General features: G+C 44.1%; 1 protein-coding gene across 1 annotated transcript; it reads left to right on the top strand.

Moving 5' to 3' along the window:
• The first annotated feature begins 1,610 nt into the window (after positions 1 to 1,610).
• On the top strand, positions 1,611 to 25,692 carry LOC142304324 (nicotinamide N-methyltransferase-like). Its single transcript, XM_075346605.1, has 4 exons — positions 1,611 to 1,699; positions 8,142 to 8,317; positions 17,167 to 17,377; positions 21,059 to 25,692. Exons 2-4 carry the CDS (start codon positions 8,167 to 8,169, stop codon positions 21,486 to 21,488), a joined length of 792 nt encoding a protein of 263 aa, XP_075202720.1. The 5' UTR covers positions 1,611 to 1,699; positions 8,142 to 8,166; the 3' UTR covers positions 21,489 to 25,692.
• The last annotated feature ends 1,955 nt before the right edge of the window (positions 25,693 to 27,647 follow it).

Here is a 27,647-nt window from a genome sequence, read left to right as displayed (position 1 = left end):
GAAGACAATACTAAGGACCAGGGGGCATTCACTGCGAGTGGAAGAAAAGCGATTCCGACAGCTAAATAGGAAAGGGTTCTTTACAGTTAGAGCAGTCAGACTGTGGAATGCCCTACCACAAGAGGTAGTAATGGCAGACACTATAACAGCTTTCAAAAAAGGGCTGGATGATTTCCTCAGTACACACAACATTGTTGGTTATAAATGACTTGGTGACCAGGTGTAGAACTGGTGGAGGAAGGTTGAACTAGATGGACCTAGGTCTTTTTTCAACCTTAGTAACTATGTAACTATGTAACTATGTAACTGAGAATGGAATAACGCCAGATTAAGGAAGCTGGCTGAGGGCCGCAAAGCCTGTAGTGGGGTGACGGGATTGTCCCATACTGGATTCCTTCCTTGATATTTCAGCCGAATCCTTGCGTTCGATGCTGAAGTCCATGTAGTATTATAATCCAGGTTCCGTTATGGCTTGCCAATCGGATCCGCAGATCCTAGATTGGTATCATGTAGCAAGAATCTAGAAGGGTAATGAACAATCCTGTTTCTTATACCCCTGAGCTCTCCATTCAGACTATTGGGGTCTTCACGACTGGTGGATAAGACTGGGCTCTTATTGGCTAGATTTCAAGCCATATACAAAATATCCCGAGTAATAATGGTCTCTGGCAGAGACGAGGGAGGGACAGCTAAGTTACATCACACCTCTTAATACAATGGGCTGTTCGCATAATTGATTTGTCTAGGTATCTGACCTTCACTGGCCAAGGCAATTACATGAGTCAACAAGAAATTTAACACTAGACTCCTAAGAGTCTTGTAGAAACAATGAGGGGCTTATCCACCGTTTATAAACAAACTATCATCATGTCTGGCTTAATTTTAAGAAACATAACCCATGCTAGGCACTGAGAAGAGTCCATGGCATCACAGAGCATGTGAAATCTCTGTTTGTAGCGCAACTATCACTAGCGTTTCCTCACAATTTTTTTTAGGGGTGTGCACTTTTACCCCTCCCTCACAGATGCTGCTAATCACAGCTCTGCAATGAAGGGGAAAATCCCAGAGGAGACTGTGAAGAAAAGGCCAGTTCCACTACAAGTAGAGATTTCACATAATGCGCTCCAAAAACAAATAAATGAGAATATCTCTGCAATGGTGCCATGCAGCGCAAAACAGAAACAAGTGTCAGCATCAGAGGAACTCAGTGATTTGTTATTTTATTTTTTTGCAAGCTATATAACTTATTTTTCTGAGCAAATGATGGATCCTTTTAAAAAAACACAGAAGAAAGACTATCCCGATTTGGGTCTGGGGTCCATTTCAAAATACCTTTGATTTTTTGATTTTATTTATTTTTTTTAAGAATTAAAAAAAGATTAGCTTGTAAAAAAGGGCTAGAGAACAATTTCTCCTGTGCTTACATAAGGGTTGTTCATCTTATGTATTTCCATATTAACTAACATGTACTCATTGTACTGATATTATAGGGTGCTGGGCAGGCAGTGTCATGTCTTCTGCATACCATGGTGCATTGTGACTACGCCCTTTGATTTCTCTCCGAATGTCATGGTATAGAGCATCTCCTTCACTTTGTCTTCTAATCGAGAAGTCTCCTGGAAGGGATCAGTTGTCATATTGTTTGTCCTGCATGAAATATCATCATCATCCGTCTTCTAAGCTCTGGCGTTGTGACACGGTATGGAGAGCTACAAATGAATGATTAATGATTGTCCGGTTAAATTACTACTTTTGTAATCAGGAATTATTGGCTTCATATAAGATACTACTAGTTCAGGTGCCTCAGCTTTGAGGTAGCGTCCATCTTTGAAGGAATTTATACTTGTGCATTTTAAGTATAAGTTTAGTAAAACTTTTATTTCACGCCTCCATTGTATATGCATTAATGTATCGAATTATATACTCTGAGCTTGATAACTTGGATTACAGGGGGAGAAATTCAGTTGGCGACTACTACGATGTAGACTGTAATTCTAGATCACAATCATATTATGTTAGTCACATTATGGAAGGTTTTAGTTGCTTTTTTATGTGCTTCTTTTCTGAAAAACAAAGCAGAAAAACGCACATTTTTTTATTGCGTTTGACCATTTTTTTCATATGCATTTTTTTCCTGCTGTTTTTGTTTTTCTTTTAAGTCTTGGCGATAGTTGGGATTCAGGCGCTGTACCCCCACAATCGCCACCGGGTCTCCAGCTGGTGTTACAGCCGGGACCCAGCACTTACTGCCCAGAGCAGTGCACAGCAGTTTAACCTTCTAAATTGCATTCTACATAGTTTGGTGTCATCACCAAAGACTGACATTTTACTATCAATTCCATCCACAAGGTTATTAATAAAGAGATTAAACAGAATTGGTCCTAGCACAGATCCCTGCGGCACCCCACTGCTGACTATAGCCCATTTAGAGAATGTTCCATTTATGACTACTCTTTGTCTCCCATCTTTTAGCCAATTCCTTTCCCAGTTGCATATAGTTTCCCCTAATCACGGCTTCTGGAGCTTTAGTATAAGGCTATTGTGTGGTACAGTATCAAATGCCTTTGCAAAGTCCAAATAAATCATATCAGCTACATTACCAATATCCAGATTTGCACTTACAGTGCTGGCCAAAAGTATTGGCACCCCTGCAATTCTGTCAGAGAATTCTCAGTTTCTTCCTGAAAATGATTGCAATCACAAATTCTTTGATATTATCTTCATTATTTTGCTTGCAATGAAAAAACACAAACGAGAATGAAACAAAAATCAAATCATTGATCATTTCACACAAAACTCAAAAAATGGGCCAGACAAAAGTATTGGCACCCTTAGCCTAATACTTGGTTGCACAACCTTTAGCCAAAATAACTGCGAACAACCGCTTCCGGTAACCATCAATGAGTTTCTTCAATGCTCTGCTGGAATTTTAGACCATTCTTCTTTGGCAAACTGCTCCAGGTCCCTGAGATGTGAAGGGGGCCTTCTCCAAACTGCCATTGTGAGATCTCTCCACAGGTGTTCTATGGGATTCAGGTCTGGACTCATTGCTGGTCACTTTAGTAGTCTCCAGTGCTTTCTCTCAAACCATTTTCTAGTGCTTTTTGAAATGTGTTTTGGGTCATTGTCCTGCTGGAAGACCCATGACCTCTGAGGGAGACCCAGCTTTCTCACACTGAGCCCTACATTATGCTGCAAAATTTGTTGGTAGTCTTCAGACTTTATAATGCCATGCACACGGTCAAGCAGTCGAGTGTAAGAGGCAGCAAAGCAACCCCAAAACATCAGGGAACCTCTGCCATGTTTAACTGTAGGGACCGTGTTCTTTTCTTTGAATGCCTTTTTTTTTTCCTGTAAACACTGTGTTTATGGCTTTTCCCAAAGAGCTCTACTTTTGTCTCATCTGACCAGAGAACATTCTTCCAAAACGTTTTAGGCTATCTCAGGTAAGTTTTGGCAAACTCCAGCCTGGCTTTTTTATGTCTCGGGGTAAGAAGTGGGGTCTTCCTGGGTATCCTACCATACAGTCCCTTTTCATTCAGACGCCGACAGATAGTACGGGGTGACACTGTCGTACCCTCGGACTGCAGGGCAGCTTGAACTTGTTTGGATGTTAGTCGAGGTTCTTTATCCACCATCCGCACAATCTTGCGTGGAAATCTCTCGTCAATTTTTCTTTTCCTTCCACATCTAGGGAGGTTACCACAGTGCCATGGGCTTTACACTTCTTGATGACACTGTGCACCGTAGACACAGGAACTTTCAGGTCTTTGGAGATGGACTTGTAGCCTTGAGATTGCTCATGCTTCCTCACAATTTGGATTCTCAAGTCCTCAGACAGTTCTTTGGTCTTCTTTCTTTTCTCCATGCTCAATGTGGTGCACACAAGGACACAGGACAGAGGTTGAGTCAACTCTAATCCATGTCACCTGGCTGCAAGTGTGATTTATTATCGCCAACACCTGTTAGGTGCCACAGGTAAGTTACAGGTGCTGGTAATTACACAAATTAGAGAAGCATCACATGATTTTTTAAACAGTGCCAATACTTTTGTCCACCCCCTTTTTATGTTTGGTGTGGAATTATATCCATTTGGCTTTATGACAATTTTTTTTTTTTTTCATTGAAGACAAATTAAATGAAGATAATAATACCAAAGAATTTGTGATTGCAATCATTTTCAAGAAGAAACTGAGTATTCTCTGACAGAATTGCAGGGGTGCCAATACTTTTGGCCAGCACTGTACCTCCTCATAGAAATCGAACATGTTGGTTAACCATGACTTACCGTATTTGCGATATAATCCACTATAGTGATAAAGCAACAATTGACACGCTGCTTCTTTTTTCAGTAACAAAATCTGCAGGAAAAAAGAAGCAGCGTGTGCACAGAAAGTCACAATTCTCATAGACTTTGCTTTTCCTTACTTTTATTGATTAAAAAAAGCAAGAAAAAATGCATGAAAAAATGCAAAAACCCTAACACATGTGCACATAGCCTCAAGAGCAGGAATCACCTGAATTTTTGTAAGCCTGTTCTGGGAGGTGTTGAAATTGTCACTCCAGGAAGGAGAGAAACTCTAGCGCCACCTATTGGAAGTAGCAATCCTAAAAGTCAAGACTCTCTAACTAGCCTTTTCATATGACCTAGGATTTATGCCAGATCAGATCCTCAGTTTGCAGACACGGGAGGTTCTGGGAGGTGAAGTCTCTGTCTCGCTTGTTCTTCTGTAATGTTCTACTGACATCTAGTGGATTCTTTTGACAATGTAACAGAAATGATTGAAAAAAACCCGATAGAATACACTTTAAAAGAGATAAAATACGTATATGTGCATCTAGTTCAACCTTATTATGTAGTGCTAATTTAAAGTAAGGTAAGTATTGCTGGATTGAACGAAGGGTTCTTTTTCACGCCTGCCCTAAGGACCTGAGTAATGTTGAGAGAACTGATCCGCGGATGATCGAGTTTAAGTCAAACTTCATGAAATAGGTGGTTTCTCGATTGGCGGTTCTCATATAAAAAAAAATGACGAGCACTATTTACCACAATGCTGAAGCATCAGAGCGAGCTAATGTAATTTTGTATTGCTACTGCTTGGCCTCTCATAATGCCCTGTAGCTATGACATCTTACAAGCTATCATATCTTGTACAGTGGTGGTTAGTACCTGGGACATCACAAATCAGAAGTTCCCAGTGGAGCACAGTTTGTAGAACATAGTTGTTTTCCATCTCCAGAGTCACTGGGTAAGTCTCATTCTTCTGTAGAGTGTAAGCTCTTGTGGTCAGTATGGTCTTCTCTCTCTCTCTCTCTCTCCGGTAGAGTGTAAGCTCTTATGGTCAGCAGAGTTCTCTCTCTCTCCTGTAGAGTGTAAGCTCTTATGGTGAGCGGGTTCCTCTCTCTACTGTAGAGTGAAAGCTCTTATGGTCAGGAGGGTCCTCACTTTCTTCTGTAGAGTATAAGCTCTTATGGTCAGTGGGGCCCTCTCTTTCTCCTGTAGAATGTAAGCTCTTATGGTCAGGAGGGTCCTCACTCTTCTGTAGAGTGTAAGCTCTTACAATCAGTAAGGTCCTCTCTCTCTCGCTCTCTCTCTCCTGTAGAGTGTAATCTCTTATCTCTTTCTCCTGTAGAGTGTAAGGGTGGCTTTACACGCTGCAATATTTGTCCCGATATCACTAGCATGCGACCCGCCCCCATTGTTTCTGCGAAACGGGCATATCGCTGCCCGTCGCGCACAAAATCGCACACCCGCGTCACACATACTTACCTGCATAGCGACGTCGCTGTGACCGGCGTACCGCCTCCTTTCTAAGGGGGCGGTCCGCTCGGCGTCACAGCGACGTCACTGAGCGGCCGCCCAATGAAAGCGGAGGGGCGGAGATGAGCGGGAAGAACATCCCGCCCACCGCCTTCCTTCCGCATTATGGCCGGCGGCAGGTAGATGTTCCTCGTTCCTACGGGGGTCACACACAGCGATGTGCACTGCCGCAGGAACGAGGAACAACAACGGGAAAGCGATAGTATCGATAATTGGGAGCGGACCCCCATGTCAACGAGGAGCGATTTTGGACGTTTTTGCAACGATCCAAAATCGCTCCTTGGAGTCACACACTACGAGATCGCTACATCGGCCGGATGTGCGTCACAAAATCCGTGACCCCAACGAGATCGCTGTAGCAAAATCGTAGCGTGTAAAGCCCGCTTTAGCCCTTATAGTCAGCAGGGGTCTCTCTCTCCCCTGTAGAGAGTAGTCTCTTATGGTCAACGGAGTCCTCTCTCTCCCTTGTAGAGTTCACGCTCTTATGGTCAGCAGGTTCCTCTCTCTACTGTAGAGTGTAAGCTCTTATGGTCAGTGGGGCCCTCTCTTTCTCCTGTAGAATATAAGCTCTTATGGTCAGCGGGTTCCTCTCTCTACTGTAGAGTGTAAGCTCTTATGGTCAGGAGGGTCCTCACTCTCTTCTGTGGAGTGTAAGCTCTTATGGTCAGCAGGGTCCTCTCTCCTGTAGAGTGTAAGGTCTCATGGTCAGTGGGGCCCTCTCTTTCTCCTGTAGAATGTAAGCTCTTATGGTCAGCGGGTTCTTCTCTCCCCTGTAGAATGTAAACTATTATGGTCAGGAGAGTCCTCACTCTTTTCTGTAGAGTGTAAGCTCTTATGGTCAGAAGGGTCCTCTCCCTCTTGCCTGTAGAGTGTAAGCTCTTATGGTCAGAAGGGTCCTCTTTCTCCTGTAGAGTGTAAGCGCTTACAGTCAGCAGGGTCCTCTCTCTCCTGTAGAATCAATTGAAATACTATGTCCCAAGAATGACAAAAGTATTTCAGGAGTGATACCTTTATAGGCTAACCAGAAAAATCAATCTCCTGTAGAGTGTAAGCCTTTATGGTCAATGGGGTCCTCTGTCTCTCTCCTGTAGAGTGTAAGCTCTTATGGTCAGTGAGTCCTCGCTCTCTCTCCTGTAGAGTCTAAGCTCTTATAGTCAGCAGGGTCCTCTATCTCCTGTAGAGTGTAAGCTCTTATAGTCAGCAGGGTCCGCTATTTCTTTGTCTCTCTTGTAGAGTGTAAGCTCTGATGTTCGGCCAGTTTCTCTGTCTTCTCTCCCCCACATTTATTTTGTGAATAATTTCAAGCTTTCTAGAATTGAGATTCACATAAATTTATTAGCTACAAATTGAATTTTTTAGGAAAAGTTGGCCAATTTGAGTTTCAAAACAACTGCTCATCTCTAGATATGAACCATAATAAAGCTGGAAAGAAGATGCATAAGAAGTCAAAAAGTATTCTAGCATGATTCTGAGCCAGTTCTTCACACTAAGGGTGGCTTTACACACTACAATATCGGTCCCGATATTGCTAGCATGCGTACCCACCCCCATCGTTTTTGCGAGAGGGGCATATCGCTGCCTGTCGCGCACAAAATCGCGCACCCCCGTCACACGTACTTACCTGCCCTGCGACGTCGCTGTGACCGGCGTACTGCCTCCTTTCTAAGGGGGCAGTCCGTTTGGCGTCACAGCGACGTCACTAAGCGGCTGCCCAATGAAAGCGGAGGGGCGGATATGAGCGGAACAAACATTCCGCCCATCTCCTTCCTTCCGCATTGTGGCCGGTGGCAGATAAGGAGATGTTCCTCGTTCCTGCGGCGTCACACGTAGCGATGTGTGCTGCCGCAGGGACGAGGAACAACTTCGCCCCAGCGACAGCAGCGATAATTGGGAGAGGACCCCCATGTCAACGAGGAGCGATTTTGGACGTTTTGCAACGATCCAAAATCACTCCTAGGAGTCACACACAACGATATCGCTACAGCGGCCGGATGTGCGTCACAAAAAACGTGACCCCAACGAGATCACTGTAGCGAAATCGTAGCGTGTAAAGCCCGCTTAAAGGAGCTGGCCAGGCTCTGTATATGCGGCTCTGCCAGTGCACTAGCACTATAGTGGCAGGTAAAACAAAGAAGTTAATTGTCTAAATGCAGAACATAAGTCACATAATGGCCAGAAATAGTATTATGCCTCATGAACACACACATGACACCTGACTGTGGAAATTAATCTGAAATGACAGGTACTTTACATCCTACAATTAGCAATATGCAACTGGATTATTAATCAAAGGCAAATTAATTAAATCCTTTTGTTTTAGGAAATTTTCATAGAAGAAATACATCATGGATCCCTGCTTGAAACTGCACTATCCTAGTCATGAGGCCAATGTTAAGATGCTGCTGCAGGAGTACTTCTACCAAAACGCTCCATACTCATTTTATAAGGAGTCGACAATGAACATGCTCAGGTGTTTCTATAAAGTATTCAGCTCAGGTATGTGATGTAAACTGTGCTTCATGTATAAACCGGTTTATGTCCAAATATCGTGGAACATCAAGTGATCAGCGAGGACCCCTGAGGAGGGACATATCTGGTCATACAGCTAGGACAAGAGAAATGGATGACCACATGGGACCACTGAAAAGTAAGTCCACTGGCAACGGGGACACTCTTTTTAGTGGCTCTGTTTGGGCTCTAAGGGGTACTTTGCACGCTGCGACATCGCTAGCCGATGCAAGCGATGTCGAGCGCGATAGTACTCGCCCCCGTCGCACATGCGATATCTTGTGATAGCTGCCATAGCGAACATTATCGCTTTGCGATCGTTTATCGGCGCATCTAGGCTTTACACTTTGCGACGTCGTTATCGGCGCCGGATGTGCGTCACTTTCGATTTGACCCCAACGATATCGCAGTTGCGATGTCGCAACGTGCAAAGTACCCCTTAGAGGGGATCCTATGTGAGAAGTCCTCTGTATATCCTTTTACCATGATCACTTGAAAAAAGTAATGGATTATACATGTAAATGTAAGAGTGTCCTGTGACCTGCAACCCCCTGAAGATGTTGTTGTTATAAGAATGTATACCGTGTATTTATATGTGTAGTAACAATAAGAGGTTTAAGTTCCCAGTGTGTGTGGCTATGGATGCAGCTCTACCGGCCATCATTAGGTGTCACCAGCCCTGGGTTCCCTAGCTGGAAGGGGAAGCTTGGGCCTCAGATATAGTGACAGGGGGATGTGATGGTTAACTAGAGAAGCTGGTCTGTGCCGCCCCCACGTCAGCAGCCGAGCTGCTCGGATCCGGACCCACAGTGGCTCGAGGGACCTCCGGACCCAGGGGTCGCACGGACACTCAAATAAAAGGGGCGTAATCTGTATAGGGGATTGTGGTAGATTCTTCATGATGCCACCCACGGTGTGTGGTAAGATGGAGTAACACCGCTGCTTTTCCGGAGCACCCGGGGCGGTGGAGTGGCAGCTAGGTGTTGGACCCCTCCGTGGGTAGGGGTGAATGCCCCGAGGCTCAGTGTTCAGGACACGGGGAATAATGTCTGCCGGACCGGGGGATGTTGGTGTACTCACTGTTGAATAAATGCACACAAGTCTCCTGGTAAACCAAGGTGTCAGTGGCTGGCTGCCGCATCCGGGTGTACTCGGATCCCACACCGGGCTGGTGTACCAATGTCCCTTTCTCAATTTTGGACAACCTCGTATGGAACGGGAAAGTCCGCTTCCGGTGCTTTTGTTTTTGGGAGTCGTGCCCGCGAAAACTGACCCTTGGGATTTCAGTGGGTGTTTGGGGATACCCTATACCCCGCGGTGGGCTGCCATTTCACTCTATCTGGGCTCACACTTTGGAATAATGTCTGGAACCTTGCTCCCGGCCTGGTTAATTAGAGAAGGGGCTTGCAACCGTCTTCTAGCTAAGGTCCAGGTACCCCGCCTGTGCATGGTTTCTGGACCGGATCTCCGCTGTCGGTACCGGCGGGCTCCAACCCTGTCCCGGTCCACTCTGGATCTCCTGCGACCGGACTCCCGTTGCCTTTGGATACGGTCCACTGCTTGCCACCTAGCCAGTAGACCAGGGCCACTACCCTGACTACCCTCCACTAGGCTCAAATTTGACTTTTCCACTAGCACTTCCACTCCTTACTCCTTGAACTTCAACTTGATCTACTCAAATCTGAACTTGAACTACTGTGTTCCCGCCCCCGGATCCTCAAGACCCCTAGGTGGGCGCTCCCAGTCCGCCTGGTCCTGCCCACTGGTGTGTCCTTCTTACCCTGAGGGGGTGGCTAGGATTTTGTGGCAGATGGTACCTGATGTGGTATGGTGTTATGTCGGGTGAATTGTTTCTCTGTGACCACCTGGCGGCGCCAGGGCGTCACAGGTCCACAGTCAAAAGGATATAATGTTGGGTATTTCATGATTTTAGAGAGATAGTAGTATATTATGAAAAAAGCAAGCAGAAGTAATGGGCAGGAGGAAGTAAAGGTGACCGAGAACAGATAGCAGTTTAAAGTGAACCTGTCAGGTGCAATATGCCCCCCGGACCTCGAGCAGTTCTGGGTGCATAATACTAATCCCCGCCTGACGGTCCCTGTATCATTAATAAAGGGATGTATAGAAAAAGAATTTCTAAAGATCATTTATCGCATGCTAATGAGCGTAATGACTAGTAATCGAGGTGTTGCATCCCTTGGCTATTCGGCCCCATTAGCATGTTAGCACACCCACAGGGGCGTACTAACATGCTAATGAATGTGCAGCATCAAAGGATGATGTCACTCACCTCTCCACTGCAATCGCTGCCCGACGTTGGATTTCTCAGTGCGCATGACCCCGGAGTGTCAGTCATGCGCACTACTTCACTTTGAAGCTGGGATGAGTACACCCGTCTTCACAGTACAGATGACCGAAACTTCAGGGACATGTGCACTGAGCGGAAATCTGTCGTTGGGCTGCAATTGCAGCAGAGAGGTGAGACCATCCTGTGTTGCTGCACATTCATTAGCATGTTAGCACACCCCTGTGGATGTGCTAACATGCTAATGTCGCCAACTAGAAGGGAAGCAACTCCCAGGTGACTAATCCCCTCACTCATTAGCATATGATAAAAGATCTTTAGAAATACTTTTTCTATAGATACCTTTATCTATGTTAGTGTATACAGGGACAGTTAGGCAGGGATTAGGAATATGCACCCAGAACTGCTCATGGTTCTGGGTGCATATTGGACCTGACAGGTTCCCATTAACCTCTATGCAGGATCTGAGGAACCAGAGAGCGCCCCCCATCAGAGAGGCTAGTATTAACAGCGGAGACAGTGGTGGGTCAGTGTTGACTGTTAGTCAGTGACACCTGGGGAATAGACTCAAGGAATGATCCTGAAAAAGTAGTACAACTGTATAGGGTACTCTAATCATAGCGCTACACATTGACCCGTGTTATTGGATACCCAGTGGAAAGCAATGCCCCAATCACCCCTTCTTGGTAGCCAATGTGGACTTGTTTTCAGCTGTAACGGAAGAGCCAGTATGTACTAAGCTGTTAATGCCTTCAGTATACATTGACAGAAAGCTGCAAATCAGTGGGATGCGTTGGTCTATACAGGGCTCAGTATTCAGAGAACTGCTAGAGCTGCAGAAGATATAAGTGATTGTATCAAAGTTGCAGCAAGCAGCCCAGTAAATGGTACATGGCTGAAATCAGGGTCTCTCTGCCCCAACATCATGCAGCTCTCAGATAGGGAAGCACAATACAGACAGATAACCTTTATTAGTCAACATATGCAGTATGTGGAATTAATCAATTTTCCGTAAATGGGTTCTCCCCAAAATAAAACGTATTATATGTGTCACGAGTGTGTTGCTGACCTCAGAGGAATCGGGGATCAGAAGGTTTCAGCATTTGGTTGATCGCAGATCCGTTTTAGAATCTGCTCATTACTTATCCTGTGTAGGAGTGCACTTAATTCCAATTGGTGCTAAAGGGGTTTAGGTTTCTTTTTCTATCTTGCTGAGATTGACATGTAGCCACGCCCTTCCACTATATAAACCCACTCCACACTCTCTCCTATGCCGGCTATAGCTCATTCTATAGCTGACACTTTGAAAGAGCCTGTCTTTGGAGAAGCTGATGTGTTGTTTGTGTTGCAACTGAGAAGCTTTCTGCTTGAGTAGCCGTGGCAAACTATTTGTTGTGTCTTTCCCCTGCTTGCTTTATCTTCCTTGTGTTGTTTTATTGTAGTGGTGATTCTAGCATCTATCTGACCTTCAGACTAGACAGGGTGAGTTCAGGGCCAGTGAGGGCCTAGGCACATGAGGGAAGTACCCGTCTAAGGCCATTAGGGAGTGCAGGGATCAGCCTCTGGTGAGTGTTAGGAAGTGACCCCTCTCCATAGCACCAGGGCCAACCAATGTATTGTTTTTCTGGTGTACTCTTTGTGTTACGTTGTTCGTCGGAGGTCCTCTTGTCCCCAGCGTGATAGTATGTCCACTGAGTAGGAGATTTTTCAGCCCTGTGCATACACTGCGTTTTTACCCGCGTCTTTTTTTGCGTTTTCGCTGCCCTTTTGTTGTACCCTTTCTGCAGAAATTCCCCAGCAAAACCTATGGAAAAAAAATTAGCTGTGCGCACACTGCGTTTTTTTATCAAGAAAATTCTTTATGTAGATTTTCTTGAGAAAAAAAATGTGCATGTCACTTCTTTTCCGCAGATGCCTGCGTTATTTCACTCCATTGACTGTAATGTAATCATGAAATAGCGAAGGAATAACGCAGGTAGCAAATTATGTGTGTTTCATTGCGTTTTCCTGCGTTATTCCCGCGTTATTTCTCGTTTTTCGGAAAATAATGTTCATCACTGCCTGTGTTTTGCAGGGAAGTGATGTCATTGTGACAGGAAAAGTAAGTTGAGCAGAGAGTAAACACACAGATCACACTGACACGCAGACACAGACATATATAACACACATAGAAATCAAACTTACATATTAAAGATAAAAAACGAGAAAAAAAAAATGTGGGCTCCGCCGTATTTTTACCGTCCAGCCAAGGTAAGTACACAGCGGTGGCCCAGTATTCTCAGGCTGGGGAGGGCGAGGGCCATGGTTACGCCCCCCCCTGCCGCAGCCCAGAATATCAGCCCACAGCTGCCCCGAAAATGTCGCATCCATTATGCGACAGTCCCGGAATGTTACAGGCTCTTTCCGATTGCCGTGATGCGGTGGCAATCATGGTAATAAGAAGTTAATGGTAACCCATAGCTGTCACTAAGTCCTAGCTTAATCATGGCAGCGTCTATGAGACAGCTTCCATGACTAACCTGTAAGTAAAGTGAATAAACACACACACACACCGAAAAATCCTTTATTTTAAATAAAATAACAAAAAGCCCCCTCTTTCACCACTTTATTAACCCACCCCAAACACACAGCTCCGGAGTAATCCACACAAGTCCCGCGACTAGAGATGAGCGATGTTCGAGGTTGGAGGTTCGCCAATTTCATGTTCGAGTGATTTTGGGGGGTGTTCGAGTCGTTCGACGAACTCGAATGGTTTGCTAAAAGTTCGGCAGTTCGAATTACGTTCGAGAACAGTTCGATCACCAAAAGCGTGGCTTTTCACAGTATGTGCGCACCTTTCATGTCTGCATGCGTCCTGCATCCCCAGCACAATCCCTCTCTCTTTCCTACTCACCGATCACGGGCGTCTCGCTGCACGGCTGTCACAAATCTGCGGTGTCTTTTCCTCTTTTGAAAATGGCTGCCGCTTCATTATTCAATTAATTATTCCATGCTTTCCCCGCCCACCGGCACCCATGATTGGTTGCAGTCAGACACACCCCCACGATGAGTGACAGCTGTCTCACTGCAACCAATCACAGCTGCCGTGCAGTAAAATAAATAAATACAAAAAAAAAAAAAATGCGGTTTCCCCCATATTTGAAAGCAGCCAGGATAAAACCACACGGCTGAAGGCTGGTATTGTCAGGATGGAGAGCGCCACATTATGGGGAGCCCACCACCCTAACAATATCAGCAGGCAGCCGCCCGGAATTGCCGCATCCATTAGATGCGGCAGTCCCGGGACTCTACCCAGGTCATCCTAAATTGCCCTGGTGCGGTGGCAATCGGGGTAATAAGGAGTTAATCATGGCAGGCGTCTCCCCGAGATACCTTCCATGATTAAACTGTAAGTGAAAGTAAAGAAACACACACAGCGAAAAATCCTTTATTTGGAATAAAAGACAAAAAACACCTCATTTACCTCTTTATTAATCCCCAAACAACAATCCAGGTCTGAAGTAATCCACACGATTCCAATCCCCAGCTGCCTAGTTGTACCTGGCTGGGCACAAAAACTGGGCGAAGCCCACGTCATTTTTTTTTTTAATTATTTCATGAAATTCATGGAATAATTAAAAAAAAAAGGGCTTCCCTATATTTTTGGTTCCCAGCTGGGTACAAATAGGCATGGGCCTGGGGGCAGCCCGTAGCTGCCTGCTGTACCTGGCTAGCATACAAAAACATAGCGAAGCCCACGTAATTTTTTGGGGGGGCAAAAAACTCCTGCATACAGTCCTGGATGGAGTATACTGAGTCTTGTAGTTCTGCAGCTGCTGTCTGCTGTCTGTCTGTATGGAGGAGAGCAGACACAGCTGTAGAACTACAAGGCTCAGCATGCTCCATTCACTAGTGTATGCAGAAGAGCAGACAGCAACTGCAGAACTACAAGGCTCAGCATGCTCCATTCACTAGTGTATGCAGGAGAGTAGACAGCAGCTGCAGAACTACAAAGCTCAGCATACTCCATCCAGGACTGTATGCAGGAGTTTTTTGCCCCCCCAAAAAATGACGTGGGCTTCGCCATATTTTTGTATGCTAGCCAGGTACAGCAGGCAGGTACGGCTGCCCCCAACCCCCAGCTGCCTATTTGTACCCGGCTGGGAACTAAAAAATAGGGAAGCCCTTTTTTTTAATTATTTCATGAATTTCATGAGATAATTAAAAAAAAAAATCGACATGGGCTTCGCCCATTTTTGTGTCCAGCCAGGTACAACTAGGCAGCTGGGGATTGGAATCCGCAGCACAGGTTGGCTCGAGCTTTCTGGGCACCTGTTCTGCGAATTGCAGTCCGCAGCCGCCCCAGAAAATGGCGCTTTCATTGAAGCGCCATCATCTGGCGCTGTATCCAACTCTTCCAGCAGCCCTGAAGCCGGGTGGCTTGCTGGGTAATAATGAGTTAATACTAGCTTTGTTTTACTAGCTAGTATTAAGCCAGAGATTCTTAATGTCAGGCAAGTTTGACCTGGCCATTAAGAATCTCCAATAAAGGGTTAAAAAAAGACACCACACAGAGAAAAAATACTTTAATAGAAAAAAATACACAGACATACTTAGAGACTCCATGTTTATTAGTCCCTCTCACCCCTCCACAATCCTGGTCTTCTGTCTTCTTTCTCCTTCAACCCATGCAGCTCTGCTACATCAGACAGCATGCATGGGAGGAAGAACACTGCTGCTCCGTGCAGTCTAATCACTCAGTGAGTGAGCAGAGGCTGCGGGCTGTAAGCGGTGACGTCACTGCTGCCACCGTTACTATAGCAACAGCAATCTCCGATCACGTGATTCCCAGTGCCGCTATTCACCGGCTGTGGCATCTAGTCCCTGAATGTGGGCAGACTCTGTAAAGAGCACCCTCCTGCAGGAACGGGGAAGCCGACCATGTGCCAAGCATTTTGCCGGTATACGGAGATGCTGGACCGATCACCGCGTACCGGAGAGATGCACTGACAGGACCTAGCATGACGTCTAGCCATGGGACCAGTCTGTAGCCAATAAGATAATAGATATGTGACTGATCACATGTTTTTTTTGACGTCATGGAAGGTCCTATCATCAGTGCTGGTTACCGGTAGGACGCAGCGATTATCGGAAGGAAAAGCGGCGGGAGACAGAGTGCAGTACGCGTCACGGGGACAGGTAAGTGTTATGGCAATGTTTATTAATTGTATGTGTACATGTATAATGTGTTTTTATGTGTTTATGTTTGCCTCCCATTGTTTTCAATGGGGTTCGAATGGTTCGTCGAATGGATCGTCGAATGTTCGTTGAACGGAGCCTCCGTTTGATGGACCGAACCGAACTCGAACGCTAGGGGGGTGGCTCATCTCTACCCACGACGCTTGCATCCAGCCGCATCTGACACATACTCAATGTAGCCTCGTTCAGTGAGCGATACTGCAGGGGTAACTACAGGTCATTTCTCACGGTCGGTAATGTGAACGCATTACCGCTCGCGAAAACTGCAGTGTGTCCTCACAGGGACACTAGCTATTGATTGATTGATCTGTCCTCTATCTATTGATTATCTATCGATTATCTATCTATTTATCTATCTATTTATCTATTTATCTATCGATTATCTATCCATCAATCTATCTATTCATCTATCCATCTTTCTATCTATCTATTCATCTTTCTATACATCTATCCATCTTGCTATCTATTTATCTATCTATTTATTTATCTATCGATATCTATCTATCTATACATCTATCCATCTTTCTATCTATCTATGCATTATCTATCTATCTATCTATCTAACCCTCTATCTATCTATCTATCTATCTATCTATCCATCCATCTATCTATCCCTCTATCTATCTATCCCTCTATCTCTTTATCTATCTATCTATCTATCTATCCCTCTATCTATCCATTATCTATCTATTATCTATATTATTTATTGCTGTTAAAACATTAAAAAACAAAGGGACCAACCTGCAAAAAACGCACAAAAAATGCACCAAAAACGCACCAAAACACGGTAAAAACGCGTTATTGGTGCATTTTTCTAACGCAAGTGCGCTAATCCTTCACTCTCAAGAAATTTTTTAAGAAATTTCTTGAGAAAAATTATTTTTCTAGTGCGCATAGGGGTAATTGTGGGGTTCCAACTGTTGGGACCTACGTGTAGAATGGTGTTCCTAAGTCACTAGTATGAATAGAGCGCAGGTCACAATTACTTGTTGCTGCTCCATTAAATCTCTAGAGGCCTGAAGGAGATGGTAGTGCGATGTACAAAGAACTGGAATGTTAAAGTTTATAGAGGTAAAGGGGTTTCATCTGGTCAACTCTCTATAGTGGTAAATTTTTCACAGTTTGATAAAGAAAAGTCAAGGCAGAGCAGATATTTATAAGTACCAATATGAATTTTCAGATAAAATGTAGGTTTTTTTGTTTTATATTAATGATCACAACAAGCAATATCTATTGTAGAGGATTAAGAAGATTTTGTTTATGAATTTAATACTTATTTTTTTTCTATTCACAGGTTTGATTAGTGGAAAAACCCTAATTGATATCAGTCTTGGCCCAATTATAGTTCATCTTCTTTCGGTTTGTGAGTTCGTCGAAGAAATTTCCATTCTAAAATGTAATGACGCCTCCATTACAGAGCTTGAACTGTGGAGAAACAAAGATCCAGAGGCCTTTGACTGGACTCACACCTCAAAACTGTTCATGGAGTTAAAAGAGGCAAACAGGTCTAGTATGAAGAGTCACTTACTTTATGATTTAGGGCCTACATTACTGTGGGATGGGGCACAATACTACAAGGGGACAAGGATGGGCACGTTACAACAATATGGGGAACATTACTAAAAGATGTTGGTCAAAATTTCTATATAGTGCTAATTGACTATTAGTTACAAGAAAGGGATAAAATGTAAAAAAAAAAAAAAGGTTTATATTTAAACAAAGAATGTGCACGTTTGCTATAATGAACAAGTGAAAATGTTGAAAATCAGTGATCCCAAGGTGTGTGAAAAAAAAAATAAAATTATATATATATATATATTATATATGGTACCAATATAAATGTCACTTTGTCCTGCAAAGAATGCGGCCCCCCAAATTATTTTTTTTCCTCTGTGCGGCCCATACACCCAGCCGAGTTTGAGACCCCTGATTTAGGCTTTATATTTGAGAAAAAAATCTAAACAGATTGTGACAAAAATAGAAAGTTAAATTTTAAAATATTTTCTTCTTTTACATTTGAAAAATTACAAAAACAAAAGAAGGGCTGATGGAAAGGTGTGGGCACCCTTGGAAATTTGTGTGCTCGTATAACGTTGACCAAGGTTTCAGACCTTAATTAGCCTGTTAGGGTTCACTATCATTGTTTGGGAAGGCCAGGTGATTCAAATTTCACAGATTTATAACACCAAGCCTCGTCTAACCTTGTGCCAAAAAACAGGAGCCATGGGTTCCTCTAAGCAGCTGCCTAGCACTCTGAAAATGAAAATGGTGGCAGCCCGAAAAGCAGGAAAAGGCTACAAGAAGTTAGCAAAGCATTTTAAAGTTGCCCTTTCCTCAGTTTGGTACGCAATTAAGAAATGGCAGTTACCAGGAACAGTGGAGGTCAAGATAAGGTCTAGAAAACTAAGCAAATTTTCTGTGAGAACTGCTCATAAGATTGCTAGACAGGCAAATCAGAACCCCAGCTTACCTGCAAAAGACTTTCAGCAGGATTTAGCAGACTCTGGAGTTGTGGTACATTGTTCTACAGCTCAGAGACATCTGCACAAATATGGCCTTCATGGAAGAGTCATCAGAGAAGAACCTCTCCTGCATTCTCACCATAAAATTAAGTATCAGAGGTCTTCCAAGGAAAACCAATCATTCTCCCATTATCTCTGAGTGCTGATGATTCTGCTGAAAGCTACAATCTACAACATTTTGAAAATATGAAATGTACCGTATTTTCCAGTGTAAGAAATGACTTTTTAACCCCTGAAAATCTTTGCAAAAGTCGGGGGTCGTCTTATACGCCGGGTGTCGTCATATACGGCGGTGCATGGTGCCGTCATGGCTTTACACACAATAAAAGATATTCTCACTTATCCTCCGTGCCCGCGGTGCCTCCAGCTGTTTCTTGCAGTCTGCAGGCACACAGACCCCTCTGTGATAGCGTCTGGTGTACGGAATGGCCGCTGCAGAATGCCGTCATGGCTTTACTACAGTTGAATGCTTTATGGCGCCACAAAGCATTCAACTGCAGTAAAGTGCTGAAAGTAGCGGCGGCCCTGTATAATGGACGTGCTTTACTGCAGTTGAATGCTTTTTGGCGCCGCAAAGCAGTCAACTAGAGTAAAGCCATGACAACATCCTGCAGCAGCCGCTCCATACACCGGACGCTATCACGGAGGGGTCTGTGTTCCAGTGGGCTGCAAGAAGTAGCTGGAGAAACCGCGGGCACGGAGGAGAGGTGAGAATATATTTTATTGTGTGTAAACAACGGCACGTAGGGGACAGAATGTGACCAGCAGAAGAACATTATTAAACAATGGGAACATTACGGCAGGGGGCATTGTAAAACAATGGGCACATTACTGCAGGAGACATCACTAAACAATGGGGACATTACAGCAGGGGACATCACTAAACACTTTGCACTTTACTACAGGGGACATAATAATAATAATAATAATAATTTTATTCATTTATATAGCGCTGTTAATTCCACAGCACTTTTACATACAATTGCAACACTGTCCCCATTGGGGCTCACAATCTAATGTCCCTGTCTGTATGTCTTAGAAATGTGGGAGGAAACCGGAGAACCCGGAGGAAACCCACACAAACACTGGGAGAACATACAAACTCCTTGCAGATGGTGTCCTTGGTGGGATTTGAACCAAGGACCCCAGCGCTGCAAGGCTGCAGTGCTAACCACTGAGCCACGGTGCCAACATCACTAAACAATGAGGACATTACAGCAGGGGACATCACTAAACAATGGGCACATTACTGCAGGGGACATCACTAAACAATGGGCACATTACTGCAGGGGACATCACTAAACAATGGGCACATTACTGCAGGGGACATCACTAAACAATAGGGACATTACTGCAGGGGACATCACTAAACAATGGGGACATTACTGCAGGGGACATCACTAAACAATGGGCACATTACTGCAGGGGACATCACTAAACAATGGGCACATTACTGCAGGGGACATCACTAAACACTTTGCACTTTACTACAGGGGACATAATAATAATAATAATTTTATTCATTTATATAGCGCTGTTAATTCCACAGCACTTTTACATACAATTGCAACACTGTCCCCATTGGGGCTCACAATCTAATGTCCCTGTCTGTATGTCTTAGAAATGTGGGAGGAAACCGGAGAACCCGGAGGAAACCCACACAAACACTGGGAGAACATACAAACTCCTTGCAGATGGTGTCCTTGGTGGGATTTGAACCAAGGACCCCAGCGCTGCAAGGCTGCAGTGCTAACCACTGAGCCACCGTGCCAACATCACTAAACAATGAGGACATTACAGCAGGGGACATCACTAAACAATGGGCACATTACTGCAGGGGACATCACTAAACAATGGGCACATTACTGCAGGGGACATCACTAAACAATGGGCACATTACTGCAGGGGACATCACTAAACAATAGGGACATTACTGCAGGGGACATCACTAAACAATGGGGACATTACTGCAGGGGACATCACTAAACAATGGGCACATTACTGCAGGGGACATCACTAAACAATGGGCACATTACTACAGGGGACATCACTAAACAATAGGGACATTACTGCAGGGAACATCACTAAACAATGGGCACATTACTGCAGGGGACATCACTAAACAATGGGCACATTACTGCAGGGGACATCACTAAACAATGGGGACATTACTCAGGTTATCTTTCACTCGAGTATGTACAATATATACGATATATCCAAACTTTATATTTTATCTGGAAAAGTTGGGGGTGATCTTATACGAGAGAAAATACAGTAATTGTTGAATATTTGACAAACTTTAACATCTGGTCATTGTGCGCAAATACAAGTCAAAATCACTTAGTGAAAAGCTGGTAAAATGGTACCAACTCTGACTCCAGGATTTAAAAAAATATTTTATTATTAATACTGTATTTTTTACAATATTAAAACCAGATTCTACAAATTATTAATACTAATTATTGGCCATTTATGAAGCAGAGTTTTGGTTTACCGCCTCCACATTCTTGACCCTTGGTCTGCTGATCATTTGGCTTTGGTTTATGATCATAAGAAAAACCAATTTCAGATTAATTTATATCCCAATTATTTATATATCTAGGATATGTCATCATTTAAAATGATTAATATATATATTTGTATATAAATGTTTGTTCTTTTCAGAGATGGGTGGCAAGATGCTGAAGAAATGCTGAGAAGAAAAATGATACATATCGTGAAGTGTGACTTCAGCAAAACGAACCCGACAAACCCTTTTGCGTTGCCGAGAGCAGACTGTGTTACGTGTATATGGGCGCTGGAAGTGATCAGTAGGGATCATGAAGAATACAGAATAATTCTAAGGAAAATGTCTAACCTGCTAAAACTTGGAGGCCATCTCTTGATTTATACAGATATCAATGCTTCCTATTTTATGATTGGACAAGATAAATACCATCTGCTAACCTGTGACGACGACTTTTTTAGAAAGGCTATAACCGAAGAAGGCTTTGCTATTGTGCAATATGACAATATAGAGCGAGAAGCCCTCACAGACCGATTAGACCATGAAAAAAAAGCTTTCATTGTCGCCTGCAAAGTGATGGAAACCTAAAATGTCAAGTAAATTGGTCTTAAAGTCTGACCTACTAAGCGCCCAATGTATCTTTATAAGTGGGCAGAGCAAATCCTCTGCTTTGACACTGAGCTAAAATACAAAAAAATTCAGTGTTCTTGGAGCCACCACTTCAGAAGCTAACTGAAGACAGGTGTCATGATCCAGGACCGGGATTCTCTGCTCCAGAGTTTCCCAGACCCGGCCTGGTCATGTCAGGGGTTAACTCCCATCAGCCTCAATATGGTTTCATGAGACACTATATCTGGTTGCTGCACTTGCATTCCTGTGCTGGTTATAGATTTGCTCTGCAGCCCATGACTGGCTCTGGTGAGAATTCCTGTTTGATCTGACTCCTTGTTACTGTGCCCTGACCTGTACCGTCCCCCATTCGTCCGTCTGTCCCAGTCCCTGATTTCCTGCTTCGGTCTGTTGTTTGTGTTTCCCTCTGCATACCTGATCTCCCGGCTTCTGACTCGGTTCTGTTTTCTGACTTGATTTTGATCCTTTCTTTGTAGTGACTCGACTTTCCTGGCTTAGAACTCTGACGGTTTGACTACTCTATTGCCCCCTGGTGGTTCGCCTGTTAACTGCCTACTGAAGTTACTCTGCTGTACTTCAGCTGTCCTTCTGTTACAGTGTTACTTTGTGTCTCCTTCACTACTCTGCTGCCACATAGTGGGGAATACGCTGTACTACAGCTTACCAACCCTTTGTACAGCATGACAACGGGTTTATAAAAAGCAAATGACCCACCTTTACGTGTCATATTATATACAAAACAAAAAACTGTAACATTTGCCTTTATAGGCTGAAAAACATTATAACATTGACAGCACCACTTGGTGTTCACAATGTCTGTCACTTGCATTTCCACCTAACGAGCTGGAGGACGCACACGCTCAGTCACGCTCCCAACAGCCATGTATCTGCCCGTAGATCTGCTGTTCACTGTAGAAAAGACAATATAAATGTTTTTTTTTGCCCTGCTTGCAATTTCTAATAGGTTATTTGTGGGGAACATAGGATGTGAGGAGAAGGACTATGTATGTGCCCTCCTGCGCTGAACTCATAGAAACACCCACTTGCAATATTTCAAGACAATATAACTACTGTATTTCCTAAATCATTTTTTACACCATGTCAATTGCATTTTTTTTTTCTAATCTACATAGCGATTGTGAACATACCAAATATTTTACTTAAAGTTTAGTGTACAGATATCACAATCATATGAATGGAAGCAAAAACAATTTAATATATGTGGTCCTTAATGTTATATCATCAGAAAATGACCAATGCTTGAAGCAAAATATGTAGTATATTGTATTTTCTCCATCACATTATCTATATAAAATACACACAACGTATGAATGTCATGACTGTGTACCGCTCTGGGGAGACATTTGCAAGTCTTGGACCAGAAGGTCACAACGCCTTATTATTTGCAGGTCTACCACTTGTATTTGAGGGACTCTACTTTCTTTTAGTGCTGTATGGGTTAAAGACGCTTTCCTATCTGGCTGTTATTTGTAGCCCTAATGGTTCCTGCACAGACCAGAATATCACTAGCTGCACAACTAACATACCACAACTCAACTTGTCTGCCTGAAAGGCAGTAGAGTTGTTTCTTAGACCTCCTAAGGAACCAGAGGGGAGAATTCTACGCACTACAAACCAAGACAGGGAAAGCGTGCAGACATAGACAGGGACCCAAGGTGAGGAAAAATAATATACATTTACCTGTGGACAAAGGAGAAATAATAAATGCAAGCAAGGGTAAACTCCTACCAACCTAACAGAAGACAGGTTTAAGACAGGGAAATGAGAAAACAGTGAGAGAATAACACTGGTCTCTGCCTAAATGTCTTAGCTGCAGGGCTGGAATGCCTTAGCAGTAATCCACATAGCAGTGTAGCCATCAGAGAAATCTAGTATAGAGTTTAAATAGCCCCACCAAGGATGTAATAGGATAGAGACAATAAGCAAGTGCAAACACCTAATCTGTTAAAAAGACACAGCTGATTTGTAGATGTCCTAGCACTAAAATACCAAAATAGCAGAGATGAGTTTGTTATCAGGTACCTTGTTGTAAAAGAGTTGTAGGTGTGAACAGAACCAGTAAAGTAGGGATGAGCTTGTTATTAGGCACCTTATTGCAGCAGAACAGTAGGTATGAACAACGTCAAGGAAACGAGTCAACAATGTGTCACGCTCCCCGTGTCCCAGCACCACTCCTTACCCACTGATCCAGTCCACGTGTCCACCGGTCATGGCTGCCGCTCCCGCTCTTGCTCCCCAGAGTCCTGTTCCTGGTCTCAGGAGTCTGATTCTGACTAATGTTCTGTATAGGACCGGGCCGCGCCCACTCACCTGGTCTTATAGCCCCAGCCCTGCTGCAACAGGAAATGACCTGAGGCTGTGATGAGTATATAAGACTGGCCTCTCCATGTGGGCGGGGCCTGATCATCGCTTCTGTTTCTATGCCTTGTCTTGTGAGCTAGGTGCTCAGGTCTTTGTTCCTGTTTCCTATTACTGCCTTAAAGTACGCTGTGACCTTAGTGACCTGGTCCTGTCTTTGCTTCCTGATACCTGCACCCGTTCCTGCCACGTTAGTGTTCCAGCTACCGTGTACCCTGCCCACCAGGTGGGGTGCCCGTCCCAGTGGATCCACCTCCTGGGCCTACCAGTCCTCCCCGGCCCTCACACAATGTTTATCAGCAATCTACACGGTTAGAGCCAAAATCGGTTGAACCTTTGTCCAGATTTTATGAATTCACTGAGCGACACTATCCACAGCAGAAAATTGACTCTGGTGTTATTAGAAGAGGAAGACAAAACTTTCACCAAACATTCTGACAGTTCAAATTTTCCTGTCAAGTGCTTCTTGGTGCTTTACAAGACATCTGAACTCAAATTTCCAAGGACTTTGTTGCAGATCTGAAATTTAATTGTTATGGGCAAATTTGACCCAAAAGGAAAAAAATCTGTTTCATTATTAGGAATGATCGAATACCACAAATATTCGGCTCCGTAAATATTTGCCGAATAGGTCGCCGCTATTCGACTATTTGCGAATATTCAATGCGCAATGTAAGGCTATGGGAAACCCGAATAACAACTATTTGGCCTTCCCATAGACTTACATTGCGCATCGAATATTTGCATAGCGGCGACTTATTCGTTGGATATTCGCGAAGCCGAATATTTGTGGTATTCGATCATCCCTATTCATTATCTTAATTTGGATCTAAACTAAAAATATAGGTATTGCTCCGTAAACTGATTCATTCTGTTTCACTGGTAGCAATATATAGAGTAAAAGTCTAAAGAATTTTTAGATACTTATAGAGCGTCCTCCAGAATCTGGAAACAAATTGCACACCTCAGGAAGAGCTGCAAAAAAGTCAATGGAAATTTGGTAGGTGGGAGCGGCTGGTACCTGTTAAAAATAGGTTTTGACCTAGAACTAATATTCAGCATATGACGGGGTCCTTCTCCCATATCACACAATCAACAGAGCGAGAGATCAGTGATAATCCAAAGAACATTTATTCCAAGCAAATCAGAGAGTTCATAATATAATCCACCATACAGAGGGTAAAATAGTCCAGAAACACGAAAATAGTCCAGTAAGTGATAAATGTTCCAGGAGGTTAATAATAATCCTCCCGCAGTCCTTTTCCAGGGAAATCAGGGTTTATCACAGTCTCTCTGGGGTGTTAGCTTCTCCTTCCGAGGATCAATCCTTCTCTCTTCTCCTTCCCAGCCTGACTAATTCTTCAAGTTAGCAGAGAGTTTAGTTGGATCCCAGGCCCCTCTCCCCTAGACTTAGGAACAAAAGTCCGCCAGGGGAGGGATTAAACCTGTAAACAGAACAATGTACACACAAGGAATACAGAATGGACAGTGAACCATGCCTAAAATATGAACCTATACAACATGATACACAACCCCCCATATCCCACCATCACACAGCACTAGGTCATACAACATGCTGAAGGATTGTGATTTTTTTTTTTAAAACATAGTGCTCCCCTTTACAAGATTCTATGAAAACAGGTCTAGCAACTTTCTTCTGTTCATCCCTTTTATTTTTATGTGACTGTATATACTTTATTGTCTTGTCGCCTTTGTAACATCTCATATATTTTTATATACACTGTTTAATTGTTGGATTACATATATAAAATTTTATAGCTTTGTTCTACTTGCTCTTTAAACCGCACCCCTGAAGCCTCCTGAGACTCAACGTTACCAGTCATGGGTGTCTAATCGGTCTGTAATAAACGATTGGTGGTGGCAGCTAGGTTTTTTCTTTTGGCTATTGCAGAGCTTGGTGGTGACCGTACCGAAGTATATTTACATGTGTTGGATTTTCTCTGAGCGATTTGTGGGCAAAGGTAGAATAGGATGTGAATATATTATATGAAAAAGTAGAAAAACTCCAGCGATGGAAGAAAAATTGTTTTATTACAACATCACAATTATTTGTGTGATATTAAAATGTGGACCACCATGACAGGAGCACCTATGTGCATTTGGGATCTACACGTTTCGGCAGAGGCTTATTCTTGGTTGAACGATGAATAAGGCTCTGCCAAAACATGTAGGTCCCAGTGAAGTTTTAACAAAAACATTTTTTTTTTCCATCCCTGGAGTTTTTCTATTTTTTCATGTGGCAATTGCAGCCCTGACCTGGAAGTCTCTGGTAAATATTGGAATACCTCTATGAATGCTAAAGGATCTGATGAGATGAGCTAACTCCTACCTTCTCCCTCCCTCATTCATTCATGTGTATAAGTTCATTGTGAAATAAATAACTGGCCTAATAGCAATAGTGGCCATTGCCTTGTACATTAATCGTCAGTCAATTGTGTGATTGTTCTGACGATTGGTGACAGTGGGGGGATATCTTCATGGTCTCCCTGACAAATTGGTGGCAGAGGTAGGGTATCTTCGTGATATCCCTGTGTAACGCCTGCCTGGATCAACAGACTCAGGTGGGATGTAATGGACAGACTAGAGGGAAGCCACTCACCAAGCAGGACCCCCAGAACCCTGAAACCCTTTAACCCCTATACAGGGATTGGAATTACATAGGGCCCTGGAGATCACTATGTGTCGCCAGGGGTTAAGGAGATACCCAGAACCGGGCCAAGGGGTCGCTTCTGGAAAGGGGATCACGGTGTCGTGACCCGGTCTGTGCTCCCTGGTTCCACAATAAAAGGGGGGGGTTATGTTCGTGACGCCACCCGTGGAATGTGATCAGAGATGACCACCGCTGCTGCAGAACCTCCGGGGTGATGGAAGGCAGCTTGAGATGGGACGGCTCCCCACGGGTAGAGCCTTTTCCCCGGGGCAGTGTGATAGTCTATGGGGGGAGTGCAGGACACGAGCACAATAAACAGGCAGACTCACGGTTTTGCAGTTTCTTTGTCCTTTACTGTAGATGGCATTCAGCAGAGTACTGTCCACGGAGTCTGTGAGGGGTTCAGGGTTTCTCCCACCCAGCCGGGCCGTTTTGGCTTCCTTGCCTGCACTGTGTGTCTGTGGCCCTGCTGCTGCGTGAACTATGCAGCTGGCTCTGTGCTCCTCGGTACCGACCTGACAGGCAACTCGAGTCCTTACTAGTATGTTCCTGAACTCTGCGCTTGTTGCTTGTGTCTGTGGTACAGGTGAAAGATCTGAAATCTTCACTTCTCTGGTGGTAACTGTGCAGTATGTAACCTGCAGTCTCGGATCCAGCATCCGTTCTGTGTGCTCCACTGGGGATGAGCTCTGCAATGCTCTGTCTCCCAGGAATGTTCCTCTGTGTACTCTGTCTCCTTCCCTCAGACCCTCAGCTAGGCCTGGAATTGGTCAGTGGATCCTGAGGTGAGCTAAAGCCAGCTTCCAACCTCCAGAGATCCTGTCTCCTCAGTGCTCTGCACTGAACTTCCAAACTGAAACTACTTCTGACCATTTCCTCCCCCCCAGCAGAATGTACAGGGAAGCAGCTTGGTCTCCCCCTTCTGGCCAGGAGGTCTTGGTGTTGTGTGTGGGGAGTTAACCCTTTGTGTTGTTACTGTGGCAACCCTGGGGTGCCACATTCCCCCTTAGTGAAAAACAGTACTCCGGGACTGTGAAACAAACAAACAAGTTATCACAACAATTATA

This window comes from Anomaloglossus baeobatrachus, chromosome 1, assembly GCF_048569485.1.
Source record: "Anomaloglossus baeobatrachus isolate aAnoBae1 chromosome 1, aAnoBae1.hap1, whole genome shotgun sequence".
Taxonomy (NCBI): domain Eukaryota; kingdom Metazoa; phylum Chordata; class Amphibia; order Anura; family Aromobatidae; genus Anomaloglossus; species Anomaloglossus baeobatrachus.
The sequence above is the reverse complement of the archived record's forward strand: the minus strand, read 5'-3'. Positions and strand labels throughout refer to the sequence as shown.

What these genes read in the sequence shown, in the direction of transcription:
- LOC142304324 (XM_075346605.1), top strand. Translation starts at nt 8,167, where the DNA reads ATGGATCCCTGCTTGAAACTGCACTATCCTAGTCATGAGGCCAATGTT. An exon ending in CTATAAAGTATTCAGCTCAG is followed by an intron (nt 8,318 to 17,166) that starts GTATGTGATGTA and finishes TTCTATTCACAG; the next exon opens with GTTTGATTAGTGGAAAAACC. An exon ending in GAGTTAAAAGAGGCAAACAG is followed by an intron (nt 17,378 to 21,058) that starts GTCTAGTATGAA and finishes TGTTCTTTTCAG; the next exon opens with AGATGGGTGGCAAGATGCTG.